Below are 25838 nucleotides of genomic sequence, written 5' to 3'. Positions count from 1 at the left end.
GCTACATTCAGCTCATCAGGGAGTCCTGCTGAAAACGCAGTTTTAGGGTCCCAGCTCCAGAGTGTGAGTTAGTGGGCCCAGGAATGAACACGAACCCATCTGTGGTTCTGCAAGTGGCCCCCATACCTCACTGGAAGAAATATGTGTTAGGGTCCCTTTGAGGTGACAATCCAGAGTCTTCTTATCTCCAGAGTTAGCCCCAGTGAGTGTGGCTAAGTCGTACCAGAGGTCCATGCCAGGGTCTTAGAACATCTTCTGATACGACTCTGACAAATCTTGACCGAAGACAATGGCACCAGGTCCCCTACCCCCATTCCAGCCACAACCCAGGTGCACCTCTGTCATCATCAGGAAGAAAACTCTGCTCCCCTCCCCCAGCCCCTGCAGGGGACTCCGGGTCTGCAAGCCATCAGACATGGTCACTGTTTCGAAGAGGGAGAAAGAGAGAAAAGCAATGTATGGGGGGAAAATGTTTATTCAGTGCACCTTTTATAAAGCAGTTAACGAAGCAGACATCTTGCTATTGGCCACATCATTCAGCGACTGGCACAGTCGAGGGTACCACAGAAAAGTCACCACAGGAGAACACAGTCAAGGAAGTCGCATTTTTTATTCAGTGGTGTTTCGTTGCAATTAAATACAATAGGTGAAGCACTTTGAAACCAGGATCTTTGTAAAAGGCAGCCTCCTGCAGGTGTAACCCACAGATCCAACCCAAAAGGAGAGCAAATTGTGTGACGCTTTTTTTTTCAGGGCCTAAAGAAACAAGGCTCAGAGTCCTCAAGTGTTCACATGTCACTTTTGACCATCAGAATGAAACATTCCAGGAGAAAATGCGCATGGTTCAATTTACTGGCACCTCCAGCCACGCGTGAGGTTTGTAAACAGGTCTGATGCTGTGGGAAAAGATGGTTCACAGACCTCAGACACGAGGTCTGGGGAAGGAGGACAGAAACAACTGAGCTTCAGACAGCATTCTGGACCCCGCACTCATGCTTCCAGAGTTTGGTTGGGGAAAGCCCGAGATGATGGAAACTTCCTCCAGCATGAGATCGGGAGGGGAGCGGTGTGGAAGCCACGGGTGCAGCTGAAACCAAATGCCACTGATAAGTGGTATATATAAGACAGACTCTGGCACCATAATAAGACCCAAAGAACCATCCAGAGATACCATAGGAAGAGAATAAGGGAAGCATCCCAGCTGGTTCCAGTGCCCAAGAATCTTGCAGCTCCAGGGGTCTCAGGAAGGTTGTGCCCCTAGTCAGGAAAATCTGTGAGTTGCTGTCCCCTCAATCCCCAGTGGCCTCCATTGGCTGCTAGGGCAGCAACTTTCCCAGGAACAGCAGAGGCTGGGGCATCTCTGGCTGGTGAGCAGATAGGCTCAAATGCCAACAGACCCCACCACGGGTGCATTTGCACCCAGAGTGCCCCATGGTCCTGTATGTGGCCACAAAGACCCCAAATCAGCACCCTGTTAGCTTTCCAAAAAGCAAGAACTGGCTGGTGTTGATGCTGTCAGTACGTGTGACAGCAACACTGTCTCTGGGTCCAAAGATGATATAGTCTTCAGTCCCCAGTCAGTACTGAAGGTCTTGTACTAAATGGTGAGAGTCTGAATACTGGCATTTCAGTGCTTGCCTCTCTTCTCCCCAAACATCAAGACTATGCCAGCTTCTTCTACTGTGTGCATACGTGTGTGTGCACGTGTATGTGTGTGCATAATGCAGTGTGGAGGGAGAAGAGGACAGTGCATATAGAGAGTGGATCTGTGACTTTCGGGAAGTGCTCTTGTTTGTGAGTCCAAAAAATATGTGTAGAAATTAAAAAAAAAAAAGAAAGAGTCCCACATTGTCAATGAGCTGGTCAGTCCCAATCGGAAAACCTCTGATCCAGAATATCCTGTATTTAATAACCAAAGGTATTTCCTGGGCATAGTCACATCCTACCTCAAGGCTGCGAGGACCCTTGAGAACATGTTTCCTAGGTAAGTAAAACCTTTGAGACCCCTGGTGAATTGCTCTTCTAAATAAAAGACAACAGTGTGCAGCCTCAAGACATCGCTTGTGCCTTTACTAGAGCAGGAAGAGAGGATTATCACTGCTGGGAACCTTTGGCCAAGCGGGAAACACCATCTCTTGCAGAAAAACCGAATAAGAAAACCATTCCTCCTAAATGGTGAGTTACAGAGAGAAACAAACAAACAAACAAAAGCTCAGAGGGATTCTAAGGAATTCATCCTTCCAGCTGGCCACGTCTGAATTCAGCTGGTAAACATTTTGTTTTTGTTGTTGTTGTTGTTGTTGTTGTTGTTGTAAACTTCTTTTAAAGTGCTCAACTCAGTGGTATTGGCCCTATTCTAAAAATCACATGCCATCATCACTAATTCCTAAAAACTATCATCACCTCCCCGCCCCAAAACCCTGTATCTATTGGCATCCACGGCCTTCAGCCCCTGGCAACCACAATTCTGTAGACTTTATAGATCTGCCTACTCCAGATATTTCACAAAAATGGAACTGTACAGTAAGTGGCTTTCTGCAATGGCTGCTTTCACTTGGCATACTCTTTTCAAGGTTCATCCATGTTGTAGCATGAATCATGATTTCCTTTATTTTTATAGCCCAATAATATGCCATTGTATGGACAGACCGTGTTCATCCATTCATCTGTGGATACACCTCTGGGCTATTTCCATTTTGCGCTATTATAAATTATGGTGCCATGAGCATTTATGTACAAGTCTTTGTCAATGTGTACGCTCTCATTTCTCTTGAGTAAATACTTAGGAGTGGCATATCTGGCTCATATGGCAATTCTATGTTTAACTTTTTGAGAAACAGCCAAAGTATGTTCTAAGTGGCTGGACCATTTTCTATTCCCACTAGCAACGTATGAGAGTTCCAATCCCTCCACATCCTTGCCAGCACCTGTTAGTGCCCATCTTTTTGATCATGGTCATCCTATCGGGTGGGACATGGCCTTTCACTGTGGTCTTCATTTGCATTTTCCTAATGAAAAATATTGAGCATCTTTTCATGGGCTCATTGGCCATTTTTAGGTCTTCCTTGGAGAGGACAGGAAAATATGTCTTTTTGTTTGTTTGTTTGTTTGTTTATTCAAATATCTTATGCCCCCTTTTCTTAAAGATTTTTATTTTCAAGTAATCTCTACCCCAAATGCAGGGCTCAGACTCACAACCCCGAGATCATGAGTCACACACTCCACCGACTGAGCCAGCCAGGCACCCCTATTTTGTCCCTTTTAAAACTTGGCTTATTTGTCTTGTTACTGTTAAGTTGATAGAACGCTCGATATATTCTGGATAGGAGTATCTGATTTGCAAACATTTTCTTCCGTTCTGTGAGATACCTTTTCACTTTCTTGATCATGTCCTTCAAAGCACAAAAGTACTGTACCCCGTTTTGATGAGGTTCAATTTATCTACTTTTCCTTTGTGTTTGCTTTTTGGGTATCATGGCTAAGAAATCACTGCCTAGTCCAAGGTCACAAAGATTTATGGCTATGTTTTCTTCTAAGAATTTTACAGTTTTAACTCTTACATTTAGGGCTGGAAGCACTTTGAGTTAATTTTTACATACAGTGTGAGGTAGGAGTCCAGCTTCACTCTTTTTCATTGAAGTATAGTTGACATACAATGTGATATTAGTTTCAGATGTACAACATCGAATTCCAACAATCCCACCCATTACTCAAGGCTCACACCATGACAAGTGTGATCACCACACAACCTGATTACAATATCATTGACCATACTCCCTGGGCTGTACTTTTTATCACTGTGACTTATTTATTTTTCTAACTGGAAGTTTGTACCTTCACCAGCTTCATTCTTTTGCATGTGGATATCCCGTTTTCCCAGAGCCATTTATTGAACAGATTGTCTTCCCTAGTGAATTCTCTTGCCACAGTTGTCAAAAATCAATTGGCCATAAATGTGAGGATTTATATCTGCACTCTCCATTCTACTGCAATGGTCTAGATGTCTATCATTATACAGTACCACACTCTTTTAAGTTTGAAACCAGGAAGTGTGAATCCCACTTTGTTCTTCTTTTTCAAGGATTATTCGGCTATTCTGGGTCCCTTGCATTTCTGTATGAATTTTGGGATCAGCTTATCAAGTTGTGCAAAGCAGCCAACTAGGATTTTGATAAGAGATTGCACTGAATCTGAAGATCAATTTGGACAATACTGTCATCTTAACAATATTTAAAGTCTTTGATCCATGAACATGGGATATCTTTCCATGTATTTAAGTCTTCTTCAATTTCTTTCAATGATATTTTGTAGTTGTCAGGGTATCAGTCTTATACTTTTTTTTTAAACGTATTCCTATTTTATCCTTTCTTAAATTATTATATATGGAATTATTTCTTAAATTTCATTTTCATATGGTTAATTGCTAGAATCAAGAAATACCACTGGTGGAGCACCTGGGTGGCTCAGTCAGTTGAGTGTTCGACTTTGGCTTGGGTCATGATCTCATGGTTTGTGAGTTCCAGCCCCACATCGGGCTCACTGCTGTCAGTGTGCAGAGCCGGCTTCAGATCCTCTTTCCCCCTCTTCCTCTGCCCCTCCCCTGCTCACATTCTCTCTCTCAAAAATAAACATTAAAAAAAAAGAAATACCACTGGTTTTTGTATGTTGATCTTGTATCCTGCAACCTTGATGAACTCACTTATTCGTTCTAATCGGTTTGCACAAGTGCACGAATTCCTTAGAATTGCCTACATACAAAATTATGTCATTTGCAAAGAGTTTTACTTCTTCTTTTCCAATTTGGATGCCTTTTATTTCTTTTTCTTTCCCAATTGCTTCATACAAATATTAGCTTCTTAAACATTTGTAACCCAGGTTTTAATCAGCTGCCTATGCCAAATGGTTTCATAAGGGAATCCCCTGTTCCTAGGGCCACCTTCTGACATGCTGTTGCTCCAGGATGCTGGGATGGGTCCATGCAAAGGTAAAAGCACTCTGAAGTCAGGAAGATATTGGTACCATCCTCCGCAGCTGAGCTCACTCCTTATTCTGAGCTCAGAACACTAGGCTTCCACACCCAGGGAGTCACCAATCCTATATTTACTTTCTCAAGATCCCAACATAAAGGAGTTAAAAGATACTGGAGTGAAATGACAGGTCCAGGAGAAAAAACCAACCCATCCACCAGCCAGGGGCAACAGTGGGGTCAGGGTACATAAACATCTGTGGGAAACCAGGGGAGATCCAGGGATTGGATGGATCAGTCACCCCATCATCTTCCACCATGAGGACTACTTCCCCAACCCCCATGTCAGAATTCCCCGCTCAAGCTACCCCAAGGTGTGGAAGGGTGCAAACTGAAAGGTACCTCAAATACACACACACATGCCACCAAGGGGTGGACTGTCCGTGTAGGCACAGGCTGAGCCGTGGGAGGCAGTCCTGGCCCCGGGCCAGTCACACTGTGGATAGCTGCGAGGAGCTCCTCTGGCTGGAGCTGTGGCGGCTCAGGACGAAGGTGGAGGAGTTGCTCTTTTTGCTGACGCTGGTCTCTCCCGGCCGGCTGCCCTTCAGGTAGCTGGAGGAGCAGCAGAGGAAGCGCTGCACAAGTTCGTGGAAGAGGTGGCCAGTGAAGAGCATGTAGATCCAAGGGTTGCAGCAGCTGTTGAGGCTGGCCAGGAGCATGGCTATGATGAAGGCCGAGGCTGTCGGGGGGTGGGGGGGTAGGGGAAAGAGAACAGCCCATCACTACTGGAGGAGTCCCTACCATTTCCTGAGAACAGCCTTTCCCAGGTACCAGGTGCCGGGTCACAAAGTCTGTCTTCCTTCCATACCCTAGCTCTGGGCATGCACTCAGCCTGCACACGGCCCCTGCCCCCAACACTTCCCAGGCTCAGCCCAGCCTAGAATGCTCTCTGTCCTTTCTCTCACCAAAAGTGTACCCGCCTCATGCTTCCATCAGCAGGAGCTGCACTCGTCATGGCCACCTGTTCATTCATAACTCACCCAGAAGTATCCAGTGCCTACGACTGGGAGTGCCCAAGAGCACAGGATCTGGAAGCTGCCAGACCTAGCTTGTATTTTCATGCCACCAGCACCATGTTCTTTAGTTCCCCAAGATAGTGCTATTTGCTATCTTTCAGGGGAGCTCACAAGAGTATCCAAACCTCACAGGAATCTGCAAGGATTCAAAAACGCCTGGTACACAGCAAGTGCCCAACACACGGTGGCTGCTATCATGACCATGTGCCACACACCAGGCTAGGCAAAGGGGACACAAAAACACAATGAGTAGCACCATAGGGTGGGCACGATGTAGGTCAGGGTGGGCACACCGAGGAGGGGTGCAACTCTGAGCGAATCACGGCCAGCCCCATAGAAACCGGCATTTGAGCTGATACCCGAAGGATGCTTACAAGTCTTCAGGCAAAGAAGGGAGGAAGGGTGCTCCGGGCAGGAGGAAGGACACAGGCAAAGGCATGGTAGCAAGAAAGTGTATGCTGTCTTCACAGTTGAGAACATGAAGGGTTCTGTGAAGATACCTCTAGGAGCACTGCTTCAGCACGGCAAATAGGACTCACACAGGAAAAAAGGTTACACTGAAATTATTTGAGGCACTGTGCAGAAGCTGTCATACTGCGGATTTATTGAGTTCCAGGCAAAATCAATGATCAACTTCTGACTGCTTGTCACAAATTCAAGCTTGAAGGGGAAAGAAAAATTCCTAATCCTGGGGCACCTGGCTGACTCAGTCAGTAGAGCATGTGGCTCTTTGATCTCGGTGTCGTGAGTTCAAGCCCCAGGTTGGGTGTAGAGTCTACTTTAAAATCAAAAGAAAAAGTTGGGTGGCCTGGGGGGGCTCAGTCGGTCAAGTGCCTAACTTCAGCTCAGGTCATGGTCTCACAGTTCGTGAGTTCGAGCCCCGCGTTAGTCTCTGTGCTGACAGCTCAGAGCCTGGAGCCTGCTTCAGATTCTGTGTCTCCCTCTCTCTCTGTCCCTCCCCACCACCACTTCCCCCTGCTAGCGCTCAATCTCTCTCTCTCATAAATAAACATTTAAAAAAATAAAAGAAAAGAAAAAAGAAAAATTCCTAATCCTATATACTTCCAAGTAGAAGGAGGGGGAAAAAAATCTGAGTTTCTTGCAATGGACTTCAATCTGACAAACTGCAGACCTCTCCTACCAATGGAGGAGCAGAGACCTGCAAGGAAAACCATGTACCCGAGAATGCAAGAAGGGGAAATCTGCTGGTCTTGGTCTTTTCTGCAAAAAGTTTTCAAAAAATAACTCCAGAATTCGAGCTAAATCCAGGAAAGGATTTCTCACAGGGACAGAGGAGCCACAAGATCTCGATGCCACCACAGATGCAGAGCATGGAGACATTTGTAAGCAAAGTCGCCAAGCACCAAAAGGAGAAAAGTGTTTGGCTGCAAAACAAATGCAGTGGTTCTCAAGGTGGGATCCCCGGATCACCTGGGAACTTGTTAGAAATGCAAATTCTCAGGCCCCACCCTAGACCTACTGGATCAGACTCCTGGGGGTGAGGTTCACCAGTGTGTTGTAGACAGACCTCCAGGGGGTTCACACACACACACACACACACACACACACACACACACACACACGTTTGAGAACCGGTGGTCTAATTACTTGATGCACCTGTTGGCACAAAAGCAAACTACAACAGATAAAAGCAAAAAATTTCAACAAAGAGAATGTTTAGAAAACAAAGGAGAAGCAGCTAGCTAATCCTTAGACTAAAATAGTAAAGAACACAAAAGTGGAAAAGTGAAGGGGGGAAAAAGCCAGTACTACTGAATCCCTCATTTTCTCTAAAAGAGAATGAAAAAAATAAATATTTGATTTGGAGAGCTAAGACGATCAATTTAAGTTTAGAAATTCTGGTGAAAAGTGACTAAGACTAAAAAGACTAAAAAGAGAATGTCCTCAAAATCATAATTAAACATATAAAATAAAGGAGGTAAAATTGACCCATAAAAAGTTAAAAGAGGGCACTGAGTAAACTATCAGACACAAAGGCAAGAATGTAGGTGTGTAAGGATATAAACAAGAGAGAAGGTCGTAGCAGGAATAAGTTCACCCTTGGACAGGAAGGCACCACTTTTGCCTAACTGTATACAGTTATAATTGTATCTTTTTTTTTCCTTAAGCTACCTGCCCAACTCTTTACATTTGGATCATTTAACTCATTTCTCCTATAAAAAAAAAAAAAAGCATACAGAAACATCAACAACAAAAAAGTAAATAGTTAAAGGATTCCCAAGTAACCATAGGGAGATTTTCTACCTCTACATGGCCAGCCTGGGTGGAGGAGTTGAGACTAGGGCCAGCACCTGCTGCCCCCACCTGGTGGCCACAGACATGAATGACAGGCCTGGCCTGGCTCCTTGGGGGATGGATGAGCCTCTATAAACTGAACCTGCTTGTGTCAGGTTGCCAAATGTTAAGGGCACATTTGGACCTTTAAAATTTGCCAATATCCTAACTATCCAGAGACATGAGTCCCCAGTGGTGGAAATGCAAGCCATCAGCAGAGAGGAGAGCTATTTGGGGAAAAAAAAACAGTCTATGGAGGACATTCCAAAGGAAGGAAGCAATAGGAATGAAGGCACATAAGAAAGAATGTTCAAGAACATTCAGGGACTTCCAGAGTTGGAGTGGGGGGGGGGGGGGTGTGTGTGGGAAAATAAACTGGAAAGAGCTAGGCTGAGGAGGATTTTGAATCCAGGCTGTCTGAGCTTTAATCTATAGACAATGGGGAGCCATTGATGGTTTCGGAGCAAGTAAGTGACTGACTGATTGCACCTCACTGGCTCTCTGCACTTATTGTACCTTGTTTAGGCCACACTGCTGCAACCTTCATAGGGTTTCAGAAGAACAGGAACAGAACAAAGCATGGAAAACAGTGTCCTCACAATTCATGATGTTGTTTCCAAGGGAGCACATAACAACAGCAATGCTGACCACTGGAATCACCCTCTCAAACTGGCACAGGACCATATGATTTTCAAATCAGACTCATCCCCATTTTATATGTTGAGGAAAGTGAAGGTCAGAGAAGGGACATGACTTCCCCAAGGACACACAAGTCACCCAGTGTTCCTACCTGAAATTAATAACTAGGTCAGCATCCACACATCAGGTTGGTACTAGTTAGCGAATCCTCTCAGTCCCAAAGCAAAGACACAAGCTGGCCAGGCAATCACCCTCCTGGTGTGATCTGACGGACAGAGAGACAGCAACTACCCCTTTCCCACACAGATATAATTGCCCATGGAGGCTAGGTACTGCCTGTTCCCAGTGATAGTCTTTTAATATCTAAGTATACCTGGGACAGGAAACACATCGCTTCCTATCAGATCACCATTGTTCCTGGCAGAAATGTCTCCTGGTCTAGACTAGGGGCCAGCAAACTATATAGCCCATAGGCCAAAACTCGCCTGATGCTGATTCTTCTAAACAAAGGTTTATTGAAACACAGCCACACCCATTCATTGATATATTTTCTGTGGTAAATTTTGCATTACAAGGACAACGTTGAGTACCTATTACAGAGACCTTATACTCACCAGCCTAAAATAGTTACTATCTGGCCCTTTACAGAAAAAGTTAGCCAATCCTTGATGCCTGTAGGAGGGGCAGATGTTAAAAAGCAGTGGGAAGGGGCTCAGAAGGGCAGGGGAAAACCCAGAGGGCAGGCCCAGCACACTTCTTCCCATCCGACCAGAAGGAGAGCTGAGCGATGGCTTTGTTTTCAAGTTACCCAGACATGGCCCACGTCCTGGCTCTGCCACTTTGCACCTGAGTTTTCCAGAGCACGTCTCCTAACCTCTCCTAACCTCAGTTTCTCCATCTGTGACATGGGAGTAATAAAAAGAACTTCTTTACAGAATCACTGCCAAGTTTCATTAGACAGGAGATACCAAGTACCCACCACGATTCCTGGGGCTCAATAAAAGTCAGAACTTGGCAAACTTAGCTATTGTCATTATCACTACCATGATGCCCAATAAATGCTACTTCTCTTAACAATAAGGGTTAACACCAGCAAGGGTGAAACAATGGGTTGAGGCCGCTTCCTGGGCTTGGCTGTGTCTCAGAATCTGAGACAGCTCAGGGTGGGGCACAGGACACAGTACACAGTGGCTGAGCTTCTGGAAGCTGCACTGCCATACGGCAGTGTCTGTTCAGCGTGGCTCTTGGGCCAGACTGCATGGCCAAGAATGTCAGCTTATGGATTCGATCCCCGGCTCTAAATGCCTGTGTCACCAGTGGAACCAATAGACCTTATCTACCCTTCTCAGCTAGCTTGCAATTTCCTGATGGGTTTAAACAGATGAAACAATGGGCCATCTTCAGGGAGCGCTATGGGGGCGCCTGGGCTCTACAAAGTCAGAGGTGTGCTCAAACAAAGAACTAGCATTAGAGGAGAATGTTCTCACCTTATTTCACATTACTCGGGGTCCTGGGAATGTCTGATCTTGCCCAGCAAATGTCAGTGCTAAGATCTGTTTTAATGTACACGCCTGGCACAGCTGGGAGCAGCTGCCGTCTCTGCACTGTAAACTGCCATCTCTCCTTTCTGCTCGCTGCGTTCCAGCTCCAGGTTCTAGGACATGCCACCCTCCGGGTGTTCTATACTAAAATACTGTTTGACAGTCTTCTTTCAAAACACAAGCATCCACTGGGTAGCTGCTGCTGGTGGGACACTGAATGAAAAGGTGACTCAGAGTGATGCTGCCTCAGGCTGGCTCTAGCAAGTGTTCCTTGGATGCTGTGATGTCCCAGGCGCGGGTCCTGCCCTAGGGGGCTCATCCCCCAGCTGCCAGGGAGCTGGCCAGTGTGGCTCACGGCTGAGTTCCTTTCAGGGCACTGCCTTTGGCCAGAGCACAACACCCTGTCCCAGGGGCAGCTCGCGTGCAATGACCCATCTATGCAAATGTACAACAGTCTACCCTTTTGCCTAAATTCAGGCTACTCTGAAGGGCTGTCCCTGCTACCAAGCTCTGAGCCTGGTCCGCGGCCACACTTTCCACAAAGCAGAGAAATGACGAAGTCAGAGCACAGAAAGGAGGAGCTGGAAGTCAGAATCCACCAGACTCTTCAAAAGGTGTGGTCTATAGCTGCCAGGAGGATGGGGGCGAGTTCACAGAGGGGCCCCAGAGGGGCATGGGCTCAGTTGTCGGAAGGAGGAGCCAGGGACCCCGGATTCAGATGCAAATCCCTGGTGTCTGAACTCCCCTTCTCCGAGCCACATCTGCTGTATGAGCCTTAACATCCTTACCTATAAATTGGAGATAACACTCCCAAGGACTTTAAGAAAACTGGGGGAAAAGAGTATAAAAGAGCTTTGTGAATGGTAGTATTAATTTAGGTGATTAGTATTATCATTAACAGAGAGGCGATGTGACCAACTGCATACTTTTTTTAAAGCCCCAAGTTTGGGGGCTTCTGATCTCAGGTCGATTAAAGAAATTGTCCTTTTTTCCAGGACTTCAAAAATTCAAAAAAAAAAAAAAAAAAACAAAAAACCAGAGCACTGGGATTGGATTATGTGATACCAAAGGAATTCCAGACAGTTCATTAGGAAAAACCTTCTCTGCCAGTGACATGAGAAACCCAAAAGGGAACGTGGCGGCAACCCCGGGAGAGGGCAGGATTTCAGGGTCTCAGAATCCTGTTTCTTCCACTGGGCCCCCATAAAAATAACATCTTTCCCCTGGATGGAGCCCTGAGCAGTGCAAACTGCTCTCTCTGGTCATTGCCAGAAAGGGAGGGTCCGTGGGAGGTACTGGGCCACGGACTGGGCCCTCACACCTGCCTGGCCATGAGCTTGGGGCATTTCTCTGAGGAAGAGGATGTTCCTGCATTCTTTCCATGCCCTGTGCCCGCTGCTGCAGCAGCAGCCCTGGGGACCTGACCTCAAGGGAAAGACAGACGTATGACAGGCGGGCTGTTAAACAGGGAGGTGCAGCACTGGGGAACAGGCTGGTGGGTCCAAAGCTAAGGGTGATCTTCCAGTGGGAGCTCCTATGTGCCAAGCAGGGGAAGTGAGCAGAAATGGCCACCCACCAAAAGGCAACATACCCTGCTGGCCAACAGTACTCCCAGGAGACAGAAACAACTCTGCATTTCCACTCGGCACCGTGACTCATGGAGGGGTGGGCGGCAGAGGGCCACTTGAGGATGAGGACGGTATGCCCCAGAGCCTTCCACCCACCTACCAGCCTGGCTTTACTCAAGCCCCAAGAACTCCCACGTTCGGAATTCCCGGTACCCCCTCCGCCCTGCCACCGAAGGCCCAAATTAGCCCAGAACAGCTGACGGGCAGCTGGCCACGGCCTCTCTGGGCTGTGTGTGCCTGAGGTGACCAATCCATTTCACATACACTTCAAAGACGTATGGCTTATCTAACGTCTCTTATCTGGATCAAATCAAGCCCGTCAACTTTTGTAAGAGGCCCTCACTCCAGAAACAATTGCTTGGTACAAGGCCTCCTGGCCAGGGGATTGGAAATCTGGGTGTGAATCCCTTATTCCTACAGGGGCTGTGCAGGAATTTGAGAGTTGTGTACTACCAAAGGCCTTTTTCTTTTTTTAATGAGTTTTGAATGTACAGTTACATAAAAATTGAATACTAATATGTATTACAATAGATCGCCCTCTTAGAAAAGACCACAATTTTACAACATTGGAATTGTTTTAAAATTCACAGCTGTGTGATCTCCCCATGTATCCTAAAGTCAGGAATAGGAGCCAAATTCGTGGGCTATGGAGCTTTAAATGGGCTCCTATTGTGTCCCTGCTCAAATCTGGGAAACAAGTTGAGCTCACTGGGCTGAACCAAAGGAATAACCGCCTTCTGGAAGCACAACCGCTGGGGCTTTCTTATAAATGACCAGCCCTTCTCTACCATGCAGGGAATGACAAGTCTTGCAGCCAATTTCAGCCTATGTGCAAAGGCTAACTGTGCATTTTGGTAACATTGGTAAGATATTAAAGTCTTACTACTCAGTACATAGTCAATGGGCCAGATGCATAGGCACTGCATAGACATCCCCTGGATATTTGGTAAAAATGCAGACTCCTGGGCTCCCTCCCAGACCTCCTTCATTGGGATCTGCATTTTCACAAGATCCCCCACATGATCTGTGTGCTTGCTGAAGTTTGAGAAGTATCCCTCCAACAGGGAGAAAGACAGTACTAAAGTTAAGTGCCCGATGATCTCAACATGTAGTGTGCTTCCTTGCATTGGCAGTTCCAACTGGCTCCCACAGCCCCCTTTTCAAATGTGGTTCCCTCTCTGAAACCCTCCAGGGTTTTTCACCAGGGAGTCAGAATCAACTGATGCCTCCTGGGGTAAACACTTGGGGTGGTAGGAGAATAAAGATCTCTCTTACTGCATCATCCCTTCGTGCTGTCATTATTTGTGTTTACAGACTGGTGACTGGGAATGGTGTGTCATTTGTGGCTCTGTCCCTGACTGCCAGCAAACACTGGAAAATAGGAAGAGGTCTGTAAGGGATGGAAGTGAACTGAAGCGTGAAATTAGCAGACGGGAAATCCTGATACGTTCAGCCGCCAATGGCAAGCTGGGAAAGCGAAAACGCAATTTCCCTGCTTGACCATAAGAGGTGGCTCTAATGTGATAAGTGGATTCTAACGTCATTCCTTGCATGAAAATGAGGTTCACACTCATATCCAGGTCAGGTGGAGAGAAAGAGAGAGAAATGGAATGAGCAAGAGGGGCCATTTTGGTGTGAGGGGTGAGCCATGGAGCACAGGGCAACGGGCAGGAAGTGCCAGCTGGAGCACGACAGAGACTGGCAGAGGCTGCCCCTCCGTGGCCAGGAATCAGATCACAGGAATGGGGATGCTCGCACATGACTGCCTGGTTACACCCCCTCCCTGGCCACCCCCTATGCAAGTGTCCTCTGGGGCTTCTAAAATCCAGAGCTAGAACCTTTCCGCCTGGCTTCCTGCTGCCTCCTCCAGGTGGGGCTTTCGTTAGTCTTCACCTCTTCCCCTCTGAGCACCCATGGGCTTCCTTCCTCACCAGAAACCGCAGGCCTTCTGCTAAAATACTCCTGAGCTCACGATTCCCACCCCCAACTGCACTGACTCGGCCCAGGACCTGACATGTCTTGGAACTGCTCTCCTTTTTAAAGCAAATATTTATTAAGCACTTACTATATGCCAGGCACTGTGCCACGGGCACAGCCCACCCTCCCCACAACCTAAACTCTATTCTTAACTCCACAAAACTGGGCTCCAGGCAGGTTTAGTCAACAGCCCAAGGTCACTGCTGACACCCCATCGTGCTACATACACCTCGGGACCTAAGAGCCTGACACCAGCCTAGCAGAAAATGGGGGTGTTGCCCCCAAAGCTCTGTAACCCACCTTGGCCTGGCTGTCCCATGTTTATGCAAATGTCAGCCGTTGGCCACAGGAGGGCAGGTGAGGAACTAGGGATTGGCTCCCTGCAAACTCTCCTCACTGGAGGACTGAGATACCAAGGCAGAGGTTGTATGGACAGGACCCTCGGAGGCACTAATGACTGCAGAATGAACTTCCCTCCTTCAGAGGAGGAAGGAGGCCTCCAGCTGGGGGAAGCAGGGAGGGTTTCATGGGAACACTGGATGAGGCTTCCATGTCCAGCTGTTCCAGTTGTGCCCTGCACAGCTCCTGGGAGCATCATTCTCACAGGCCAGGAGGTAAATGGTACCCACTGGAATTGTGCCACAGAGCAGCCCACGCTTGGACTTGGCCTGTGAAGGATGATGGGTCTCCACAGAAGAGACTCGGGGTGGGCATTCCCGTGGTGGGAACAGAATCAGCGTGGGAGCAAAGCAAAAGGACCTCGTGGGGACTGACAATTCATCTGGCCTGGCTGGAGGTATACTAGGCAGACTGGCCAGAGCTCAGGGCAGATGAGGTTGCCCTCGTTCATTAGATATCAGTTCAGGCCACACCTACATAGTGGGCCTAAACCACTGCTTCTCAGCCTGGGGAGATTCTGCCCTGTAGGAGACATTCGGCAATGTCTGGAAACACTTTTGGTGGTCACAACCGAGGGAAAGGAGCCAGTGGCATCTAGTGGGTAGAGGCCAGGGATGCTGTGAGCCACCCCACAGTGCCCTGGATGGCCACCCTCCCAACAGAGATTATCTGGCCCAGAATGCCATAGTGCCAAAGTCAAGACATGCTGCTCTCAACTAAAAGCTGGTGATGGAAAGGGAAGAGTCACCATGACAGGTGTGGTACTGCTAAGATGGAGGGGTCAGTGGGTAGCAGGAGTAGCTGAGAAGCACAGACTTTGAACCCAGGATGCCAAGGGGGTGGTGCTATGAGCGGACGTGCAGCCAGGTGGGTGCATGTAGGGATACTGGGGCTGCAAAGAGGGTGCAGGGCTCTGGGGCAGGGCCAGGAATCAGCTTTTTAACAAGCACCCAGGAGATGCCAAGGCCGAACATGGTGGACCACCTTGAAAATGCTGGCCTGGGGAGGAAGGGCAGTGCAGTCTGGCAGTCTCTGGTGTGAGAGGGCTTGGGTTCAAATCCCAGCTCCACTGCTTACTCAACCGCATCCTCGAGCAGGTCATGCCTCTCCGAGCCTCGGTTTCCCCCTCTGTAAAATGGGGATAAAGCCCCCTCACCTTGCTGTGTTCAGGTGAGGATGAGAGGTGGGGCTGGGTACTCACCCAGTGGTGGCTACTGTCACCAACTCATCCGACTCCTCACGTCACCGAAGTGGATGCCCAGAGAGGGTGTCATGTTCTATCCCCATTGTTCGGATGGGAGTGACAGAAGCCTAGCCATCACACAGAGATGTGCCCCAAATCACAGAGATGGTGACAAGACCAGGTCTCTGAAGGGGGCTGTCACCAGTGCTCACTGCTGTCTTCTGGGACTGACGCAATGGGGTCTGGCAGAGCACAGGTCAGCCCCCACCCAGCCTCAGCCCCTGGGAGTGAGCCCTGTGGGGTTCCCTCTGCTTCCAGTAGTTGCCAGCACAAAGCGGTGGGGGTGTCAGGTGGACCAACCCCTCAGACAGCTGACCGGCCAGTCCAGGCTCTCCAGAGATGCCCTGAAGCCAGGGGCAGGCCTGCTCCAGGAACTGACCTCCTGACCCACAGCCCCCCACAGCCTCCCCACCATCCCAAACATCCATCAAATGGGAAAAAGTAGATAGCAAAGCCTCATCCAACAGATCTTTCTTCTCTCTCTCTCTCTCTTTCTCTCTCTCTCTCTCTCTCTCTCTCTCCCTTTTGTTCTCCCTCTCTCTCTCTCTCCCTTTTCCTCTCCCTCTCCCTCTCTTTTTTGCTGTTATTAATCAAACCTTTTGGGGGGAAAAAAGGGTAAAGTCACCTGGGACAGAAACTCAAAAGGAAAGCGTGAGCATTAGCCAAGAACATAACTCACAACTGCTTAATGCCAAGAGTATGATCGTTAACTGTCCATCTAATTGCAATTTACACCCAGAGGGGCCAAGTTTGAGAGCTCTTCAGGGCAAAGAATCTCCTCCTGCCTGCCCTCCCTCACCCACTGCTCTCCGTACCAGTGGGTCACCTGAAGAGCAGACCCCCCTCCCCCACAAGGTGTCTGGCCCACCCAAAATTTGGGCACAATATCCTCAGAATGGTGAGGTGGGCAGGGCCACATTGGAGGGACCACAGTTCCATAGAGAAAGGGAGGAGCTGGGCAGCTCATTTTCAGGCAGGGAAACACTTAAAACCAAGCCCCTGGGCATTTCCACCTTCCTCCTAGGACAATACCCCTGATAGATGTTTGGTTGCCCCCAAGTGACCACTCACTTCTTTCCCAGGTAGCCAGTTCTGTTGTTGGAGGGCTACTTAGAAAACCCTTATTTCTAATGCACCTGGGTGGCCCAGTCAGTCGAGCGTCTGATTCTTGGTTTTGGCTCAGGTCATGATTTCACTGTTCCTGAGTTCCAGCCCCGCATCGGGCATGGGGCAGACAGCACTGAATCCCTACTTGGGATTCTCTCTCTCCCTCTCTCTGCCCCTCCCCTGCTCATGCTCGCTCGCTCTCTCTCTCTCTCTCTCCCTCAAAATAAATAAAAAAATAAACTTTAAAAATTTAAGAAAACAATGACAACAACAAAAGAAAACCCTTATTTCTCCTGAGTCCAAGTCAGCCCATCTCCAGCACCTTCCTCCTCCCACATCCTTCCTATTTGTTCAGCAAGCATTGGCTGAGCTCCTGATGGATGCCCAGCCCTATGCTAGGCACTGTCACACAAGGTGTCCCTGTTGTGACAACGCTCCTAGTCCAGCCCTAACAAGTTTCTCCCCCACATACCAACCTCCCTGTTGTCCAGCAGGCTCGGCTTCCACCCCCACCCCCTTCCGCTGGGCTCTCAAGAGAAAAATGTCCACTTCCTCCCTCAGGAATACCTGCCAAAATTCTCAAAGTCGGTCTCAAGAATGCAAACAAAACTTTTAACAAGTCGGATGCAGGGAGAGGAGGAGAAGAGCAACACCGATCACATGGCCCCCAGATACCACGGGTCCTATCAGGTCATCTGCACAGCAACCCCCACAAGCAGGCTCTGCTTCCTTGATTACACACAGGACGAAGCTGAAGCCCAGAGAGACAGAACCACTTGCTCAAAGGACACAGAGGAGAAAATGGCAGAGCGAACTCCAGGTACAGGCCAAACCTGTGTGGTTTTCTCTGCACGTGCAATGTGGGATTCCACAGTGCCTGTCTGCTGTCCCGGCCCACCAGATGGATCTCTTGGTCCTTCTGCAATCTCCATGCAGTGGAGGTCCCCACCCTGTTCTCGGGGCAGTTTCCTGCTCTCACAGAAATCGGCCATTTTGAGAGAATTCTGAAAGAAGACTTTGGCTCATCTATGAACTGCGAGTGAGATTTTTTTTTTTTTAATTCAAAAGCTTCTCCTCTAGCTTCCAGGCACCTTCTGCTGAACAGACAGGAGCCACAAATAGTGTTTGGTATGTACAGATAGCACACCTGTCCAACCCGTCCCCCCTCCTCTCTCATTTCTGCCCACTGGACCAGGCATTTCACAAACACTAGACACAGAGACTCAAAATCAGCTCCACTATACCAAGCAGCATTGACAAATCCCTGGAAATACAGATATGCCCCCTCTCCACCTCCTCTCAGAACTACCCCAGGGTCCGAGTCCTTGGGACCAGCAGCAAAGCAAACCTACTAGTTCAGGGGGGGAAGGTTGACCCAATCTTTGATACTGGGATTTGCTTGTGAAGGATACATCTGGGGCTTGTCCAAACCTGCCATGGTTGTCTGGTCTCACTCCTACCTCTGTGGCCTGACTGGCCTCACCAAATCAGGACTCCAACAGCAGGTGGCTATTTTGGGTGGGGAGGAGTTCAAACATTACCATGATGCTCCTCTTCCTTTCTTCTTCTCTCACTGTTTTTTCTTGTGAACAATGGAAATACTGAAATTGAGAGTTTCCTTCTTTCCTTTGGCTCTTACAAAAAGGAAGCCCTGTGCACGGCTCACCTCTACCCACAGAGCCTTTATTATTATTATTATAATCATGTTATAATCTTCCTATGCCTCTTCCCCTTTCATCCAAGTCTCCCCATATCTACTTTATCTCCCTGTGGTGCCTGAATCTTTGTGGCCTACCTCTCACTACTTTTGGAACAAGGAGAGCTCTAAACCCATGAAGGCGGCGCTTGGTGTGAATAAAGGGGTATGAGGTAAAGAAGTCCATCAAGGGAGAGCGATGTAAAAGCAGCATCTGGGTTTGGAGAGAATGCCAGAGCACACAAACCCTACAGGAGGCAGGGGCTTGGAGCCCTGTGAAGGACCACGAGGCCAGCTGCCACGACAAGCATGGTTTCTCCATCCACTCGGCCCATGATCTGTAGCCAGTGGTTCAGGAGTTTCTTATTCTCTCAGAGGTGTTCATCATGAAGCTATTGGCAGGAACAGACCCCACATTTGCCCCACTCCCTCCACCTCCATCTGTAGCTGTCTGCCCCTGGGCTTCCCTGAAGGAATGTCATGCTGCTCTCAACGGGTTTCCTGAACTTGCAGCCTCCACTCCCCAGGAGATGAGCAGAGTGAGGGGCCCTGATCTCTCTGTTTTGCATCTCTTCTGAATTCCCTTCCTCTTGGAAAGTGGGGGCTGTGCATTCATGCCGCGGTGCTGATCAAAATCTCTTGAGTAGCTCAAGTGTACCTTTCTTTTATTCCTTAACACTTACGATAGCCTTGGGACAGAGTCATGTCTCCAAAGTGACTGTAAACACCATCATTTCTGATGGCCCAACCTGCTACTTGCACTTATCCCAATTAATGCCAAGTGGGCACAGAGTTTACGGTCCAGCTGAGCCCATGTCCACTCAGACCCGCTGCAGCCCTGAGGCCGAGGCATGACTTGGCCAGGCTCGTGACCAGAGCCCAAGTCCTTGATGCTTGACAGGCCTGGCACGTGGGGACTGGGCGCTGGCTCGTGGCAGCGGTGGTATCATGAGTCCCCTGCTGTCTGCACTTGTTCTCTTCTCACAGTACCCGAGACAGAGTGTCGAGGAAGACCAGGGGAACCTACGCTCTCCGTGTGGCACCCACCTTTTCCTCTGAACTGGGAAAGAAGCACAGGAACACAGGGGAGATGGGAGGTTCCTAGAGTCTGTTTCTTTCCCCACTCCTGGAGCCTGAGAACAGGGGTCCGGCTCTACTGAAGGTCTTGCCCGGAAATCCTCAGGGAACCACATATACCCAAAAGGCCTCTGGCCCCCACTTTAGCTGAGGGTTCCCTCTCACTCTCTCTGTGTTTTAAGACAGAGAAATGGATTGTCTGATGTACTTTTAAAGTGTAGAATTGGGGTGCCTGGGTGGCTCAGTGGGCTAAGCATCTGACTTTGGCTCAGGTCATGATTTCACAGTTTGTGAGTTCGAGCCCCCCATCAGATTCTGTGCTGATGGCTCAGAGCCTGGAGCCTGCTTTGGATTCTGTGTCTCCCTCTCTCTCTGCCCCCTCTCCCCCCCCATTCTCTCTCTCTCTCTCTCTCTCAAATATAAACATTAAAAAATAAATAAAATAAAATAAAGTAAAATAAAACAAAATAAAACAAGGTAGAGAAGGGGACCCTTCACCTGAAATCCCACACTAGTAAGCACTGGAAAGAAGACTCCCCAGTATATCTCCCCAGGATCTGCTCAGTATCAGTCTCACTTCCTCAAGGGCTAGTGTCTGAGCCCTCAAGACTCAGGTCTGAATCTTCAGCTTCTGCCCAGGAAACAGGTGTAGCCTGATGCCCTGATTAGAAACACCCACTGCTGGCTTTTGCCCAGCCCAGCTCCCTACTCATGTGTCCTTCATAAGAAGTCTGGCACAGGACAAAATAGCTCTACTCTGCCTCCGATTTGCTGTGTGACCGGGAGCAAGTACCTTCCCCTCTCTGGACCCCTGAACCCTTTCTTCAAGGCATGACCACAGGCTGCACCTTGGAGCCAGGCTGGCTTTGCTGAGTCTTCATAGCAATCCTCACCCCACACTGCCCCAGCCTGACATCCCACAGGTGCTCAGTACATGTCGAATGATAATTGCCCTGGCCACTAAGGCAAACACTAGGTTAACGGGGAGGGCTGGTTAAAGCCAGGAGTCTGTGGTTTCTGGAAGAGAGCAAAGCTAAGTGATTCAGCTGAATGAAGGGAGACTTCTGCTTCCATGGGAAGGTTGTATTTTAGACTGTTGGGAGCAGGAGTGATTATATTTAAAAATGGGACATTTTTGCAGAAAGGGTGAAAGCAAACCCCTCCATGTTTCCTTATAAGCATCTGACTCACCTGCATCCCAGTGTAGTGTTAAGAGCTTTTACCCTCAAACAAAAAGGTGTAAGTCAGTTGCCACCTCGGATCATCCCTCCTACTCTTTGCAAATGAGCTGCTGGAGACGTGTGCACTGAAGGCCAAGCTGCCAGGAGCCTGCAGCAGCCCAGTGGTGGCCACAAGCCCCAGGACCCAAGGTGCTCTCTGCTCTCCCAAGCTCCCTCCCCACAGACTACTCCATTCCACGCTCTCCTCTGGGCCTTCCTGACAGTGGCCAAGTTCAGAGAACAGCCTCTGGCCACCCTCAGCCCTGACCTCCTCAGTCCTCCAATCTGGAAGTGCATTCCCTGCCTACAGAAACCACCCAGGCTCCCAGGTCAAATCAGAAAGTGTGCATCTGGGCTCCCTTCCTTTCCCCCACCCCCACTCCTCCCCAGCACAAGCAACAAACAGTCTCTAGTCTCAGGCATCCCCAGCCCCTCTACCTTCTGGGGCACCCACCTCTCTACTTTGAGGCTCACCACCTCCACCAGGCAAGGGGTTCAGGGACTCTACGTCACATCCCCCGAAGCCCCAGCCACCACATACTGTGTGTTTGGGCTGACTTGAATTTAAAGTCAAGTTCAACGCAAATTTAAAGTGGTGGGAGCTTTAGACTTGAGTTCTTCTTTTTTTTAAGTGTTTATTTATTTTTGAGAGAGAGCATGCAAGCGGGCCAGGGGCAGAAAAAGAAAGGGACAGAAGACCTGACGCAGGCTCTGGGCTGACAGCAGCGATGACGATGTGGGGCCTGAACTCAGGAACTGAACTGTGAGATCATGACCAGAGTCCAAGTCTGGCGCTCACCCGACTAAGCCACCCAGCAGCCCCACACCTGCGTTCTTAAGTTTATTCCACCACTGGCTAACCATGTGGGAAAGTCACCTGAACCTCAGTTTTCTCATCCATAATAATGAACCTTACGCCCCATATGTAGCCCAAGGACTGTGCTAAGGACTTGGCGCGCATTTTCCCATTTCATTCCCTTACTGCCTGATGAGAGCCGGCAGTTTCATCACGGTCATTTTACAGAAGAGTAAGCCAAGGCTTAGGGAAGTTAAGCCCCCAAATCCCTTGATAATGGAGCCATGACTCAAACCCAGCTCTGCAGGATTCCAAGGCCCACCTCTCCCGCATGAGACCCCTAGAGCCCTGGACGTGCAGAGACAGTGAGGCAAGGACGCCGCACTCCCCACCCCGCCCCCCCGCCAGTTCCCCACCAGCGCTACCTTCCTTGGGCGCATTGGCGTCCCAGACGCTCCACATCTGAACGAAGAAGAATGGCGTCCAGCACACGATGAAGGCCAGCACGATAATGAAGGTCATCTTGACTGTGCGGATCTTGGCCTTGGAGATGAGCTTCACGCTGCTGACGCGTGCCAGAGCCGCGCGCCCAGCGCTGCCCGCCGCCGCCGCGCCCTCCTGCCCCTCCGCCGCCGCCGCCGCGGTCTTGAGCCGCAAGTTCTGCCAGATCTTGAAGCTGATGAGGCCGTAGCAGACGGCGAGCACGATGACAGGCACGATATAGACCGCGAGCGTGATCCACGTGATGTAGGCCTTGGGCCCCCAGGGCTGGATGAAGACGGCCCAGCAGTCGAAGACGCCGTCGGCCACCTCGCGCAGCGAGAAGATGTGCACTTGCGGCGCGCTGGCCACCAGGCACCCCAGCCACGTGGCGAGCACCGCCAGGCGGTCCGCGCGGCGACGCAGCGCCCGCAGCGGCTGGCAGATGGCCAGGCAGCGGTCGAGAGACATGAGCAGCAGCAAGTAGGTGGAGGCGAACATGCCTACCACCTGCAGGTACTTGACCAGGCGGCACAGCAGGTCGGGCCCGTAGAAGCGGAAAGTGATGTCCCAGAGCAGTTGCGGCAGCACCTGGAACACTGCCACCACCAGGTCGGCTATACTCAGGTGCTTCATGAAAAAGAAAAGGCGCGAGTGCTTGTGGCGCGTGGTGCGCAGCGCCAGTAGCACGCACGCGTTGCCGCTCAGCGCCAGGAAGAGAATGAGGCACAGCACGGCCACCTCCACGCGCGCCAGGGCCTCGTTGCGCTGCGGGGGCCCGGCGGTGCTGTTGCCCTCGGCTCCCGGCGGCGCCTCGCTGCCATTGACCGCCTCCGCGCTCCAGTTGGCCGCAAGCGCGCCCTCCATGCCCGTGGCTGCCGCGCGCCCCTGGCCTTAGAGCCCTTTAAGGAATGGCGCTGCGGGACGGGACCCGACGCGCAATCCGGCGTGCCTGGGGGCTCCTCGGGTTCCACTGCCTGAGACCCCTCGGACAGATCTGCTGGGTCGGAGCCTGAAACAAACCCAGAGGGCCGTGAGAAGACCAAGCACTTCTCTCCCGACGCACTTGCGGTTCAGTTGTCCCCTTCCCAGGAAGCCCAAATTATTTGGGACTAGGAGCACAACGGCCGGCCTGGGGGTTGTTCAGCCGCCACCCCAGAAATCCCCGCTTGAGGTACCTCCTCTGAGCCACTGGAAATGAGCGGGAATCTACCAGACTGCCAGCTCCTTGAAAAGGGAGGGTCGGAATCAGCCACTTTCCTCCGGGACTGGGCCTCCCAAAACAGTCTACCTCTCCCAGAGATTCCCAAACTAGCTACCCGCCACGCCCCCCCCCCACCCCATCACATCCATCTTCCGCGAGACGCCCCAAACAGCCATCTCTCCTAGTAAAGGTTACTGCAGTTATTTTCCCCCCGGAGATCCCCCAAACAATTACTTGCCTGGGAAACCCCAGCTCAGGACCACCCCTGTCCAACCTCCTAAGATCCCTCCTCACCCCGGACTCCCACAATAAGTGCTTCCGTGGAACCCCAATCCAGCGGTCCCTCCTAGAAGAACTCCGGTCTCAATACCTACCCCTCCCGACTCCCAACTGCTGTTGCCACTAGCCCTCCCATGAGGATCCTTCAGAGCCCAGCAGCGTCATCAAGCCAACGCGCGCCTCAGCCCTCGACAGTTAAGGGCTGTGCATCTTGCTCCTGAGAAGTCTCATTCCAGGCTCTGGGAGCACCGGGCGTGCCTCCAAGGTGCCAGAGTCGCGAGGCACCCCACCACCTCCACTAGGGTTCCAATGGCTCCACCAGCCCCAGTCAACCCGTCCACCCGTATGCAAGACCCAACTACCTGCACCCAGTCCTCGAGCTGGCCTAAAGTTGGCTCCCTGGGGAAACTGCACCGCCGCGGACAGCTCCAAAGACGCGTGCGCTCCCAACCCAGACTGGGGTGGCTGCTGGCGGCACCCAGTCTGATACTTTGGTGAGGTCTCAGATTCTGAAACCTCAGCTGGAATCCCGTCGCCCGCACCTAACCGGCCCCTGGATAGGGACAGAAGGCGAGCGAGGAGAGCAGCCGAGGCTGTGCGCGCTGACAGCGTCAGGATGAGGCGCTGTCTGCTGGTGGCCCGCTTTTCTGCAGCGGGGACCCGGGCTGCACCACCACAGGAGTCCGCTGGGAGGCGCGGAAGGCCGCCCCCCACGACCCCCGCAGAGCCGAGTTACTCGCCCAGCGATTGCCCCAGAGCGGTAACAGGCTTATTTCAAAGCAGCTTAAAACAGCAAGAGGGACGGAGTTCGTAAATAACCTGCTTGGTTTCTTCCTTTTCTGGTTTATAAGCTCCTGACTCTCAGGCAAATGGGAGGTTTGAATAGCGGTGTTTTCCCCTGAGTGGATGGTGATGAAGTTACAAAAGCATTTAACTGATACTTCCCAAACATCAGGTTAATTTCGGCGCTTTTATTTTTCCCCTCCCAGGAGCTTGTTCTACTGGATTTAGCAGTGAATTCAAGTAAATCCTTAGTATGCAATACTTTTGTTCCTATTCCCATTCCTGAGGAATGAGAAACGCCTTCTATTCTAATCAACGCTGGCAGAGGGCTTCATTCTTTAGGTAGCTTTAAGGAAATATCTCAAGAAAAGAAAAGAATCTATCTTCATTTCAAAGTGCTTCTCTCAGTCTGTGGCCAGAAGCCATTTCTGCCTCTTTGCCACCCTTCAAAATTAAAACCCAACATGATGCCAAAGGAAACTGAAATGGTAAGGACAGCTTCTTCTGACTCCAAACTCCTTTCCTATTCTAAAATCAGGTTGTTGTTGTTGTTGCTGTTGTTGTTGTTGTTGTTGTTTCTTTCAAGTGACTTTACAGAGGCCAAGAATGAAGACAGGGAAAACCAGGTGAGGATTCAAAAATGAACAAGGCTCTTTAAAATTTAAATGCATACTTCGTCCTGACATTTCATTTCTCTCTCTTTTAATTATGTGGAGAGAATTGAGTTAGCCAAGGACTGGGTTTGCTGAATCCACAATTATAGCCCTGTGCCAAGACATCCTAGGGACAAACCATTCCTCTGTACTGGTCCCAAGGTTCTTAGAGTTGAGTGAGCATTCCAGGATGGGCCTGGGGATTCCAGCAGCATTGGAAAAGGATGATAGCTGTCTTTCTTGCCCTTTGGGAGCTAGCTGCATCATAATGTTGTTACAAAACAAAATTCAAGCGAATAGATTGTAAAGATCTTACTGGCTTTATTCAGCAATTCGTAAATCAAACGGCCTCCCATCTAATAGATGAAAAGGAGCCAGCCCCAAGGAGCTTTACAAAGTGAAAGACTTTTATAGGCAGAAGGAAGCCCCGGAACACAGAATATGGAAGTTTTACAGGCTACAGAGTGACTGGTTATCGCAAGGTTACTTTCCCGACAGGGGATGGCAGGGATCTGTTGGACAGATTGTTCTCTAGTGCCCATCAGGCAGTTCCTGACTGACTGGTTTGAAACTCCATCTCTGGAAGAGGTGAAACTGAAACTCAGTTTGGTGATGTGGGGCTTAGCATATGCAACTCCATTTTGGGTCTGTTGTCTTTTTTTTAATGTCATTTATTTTGAGAGAGAGAGAGAGTACATGGGGGAGGGGCAGAGAGAAAGAGGGAGAGAGAGAATCCCAAGCAGGCTCTGCACTGTCAGCAAAAAGCCGACATGGGGCTG

At 49.8% G+C, this 25838-nt stretch overlaps 1 protein-coding gene across 2 annotated transcripts; it reads right to left on the bottom strand.

Moving 5' to 3' along the window:
* Positions 1-414: 414 nt before the first annotated feature.
* On the bottom strand, positions 415-24380 carry OXTR (oxytocin receptor). 2 transcript variants are annotated; one of them, XR_003415053.2, is made up of 4 exons: positions 23986-24380; positions 22086-23152; positions 5369-5705; positions 415-1087 (listed from the first exon to the last, which is right to left on the bottom strand). XR_003415053.2 is itself a non-coding variant. In XM_027042533.2 (2 exons), the coding sequence occupies exons 1-2, from the start codon at positions 23005-23007 to the stop codon at positions 5458-5460; spliced, it is 1170 nt and encodes a 389-aa protein (XP_026898334.1). In that variant the 5' UTR covers positions 23008-23492; the 3' UTR covers positions 417-5457. The 2 variants fall into 2 exon arrangements, 1 of the variants encoding a protein (XP_026898334.1); XM_027042533.2 differs by lacking the exon at positions 23986-24380 and having other exon boundaries at positions 417-5705; positions 22086-23492.
* Between the last annotated feature and the right edge of the window lie 1458 nt (positions 24381-25838).

This window comes from Acinonyx jubatus, chromosome A2 (assembly GCF_027475565.1).
Source record: "Acinonyx jubatus isolate Ajub_Pintada_27869175 chromosome A2, VMU_Ajub_asm_v1.0, whole genome shotgun sequence".
Taxonomy (NCBI): Eukaryota; Metazoa; Chordata; class Mammalia; order Carnivora; family Felidae; genus Acinonyx; species Acinonyx jubatus.
The sequence above is the reverse complement of the archived record's forward strand: the minus strand, read 5'-3'. Positions and strand labels throughout refer to the sequence as shown.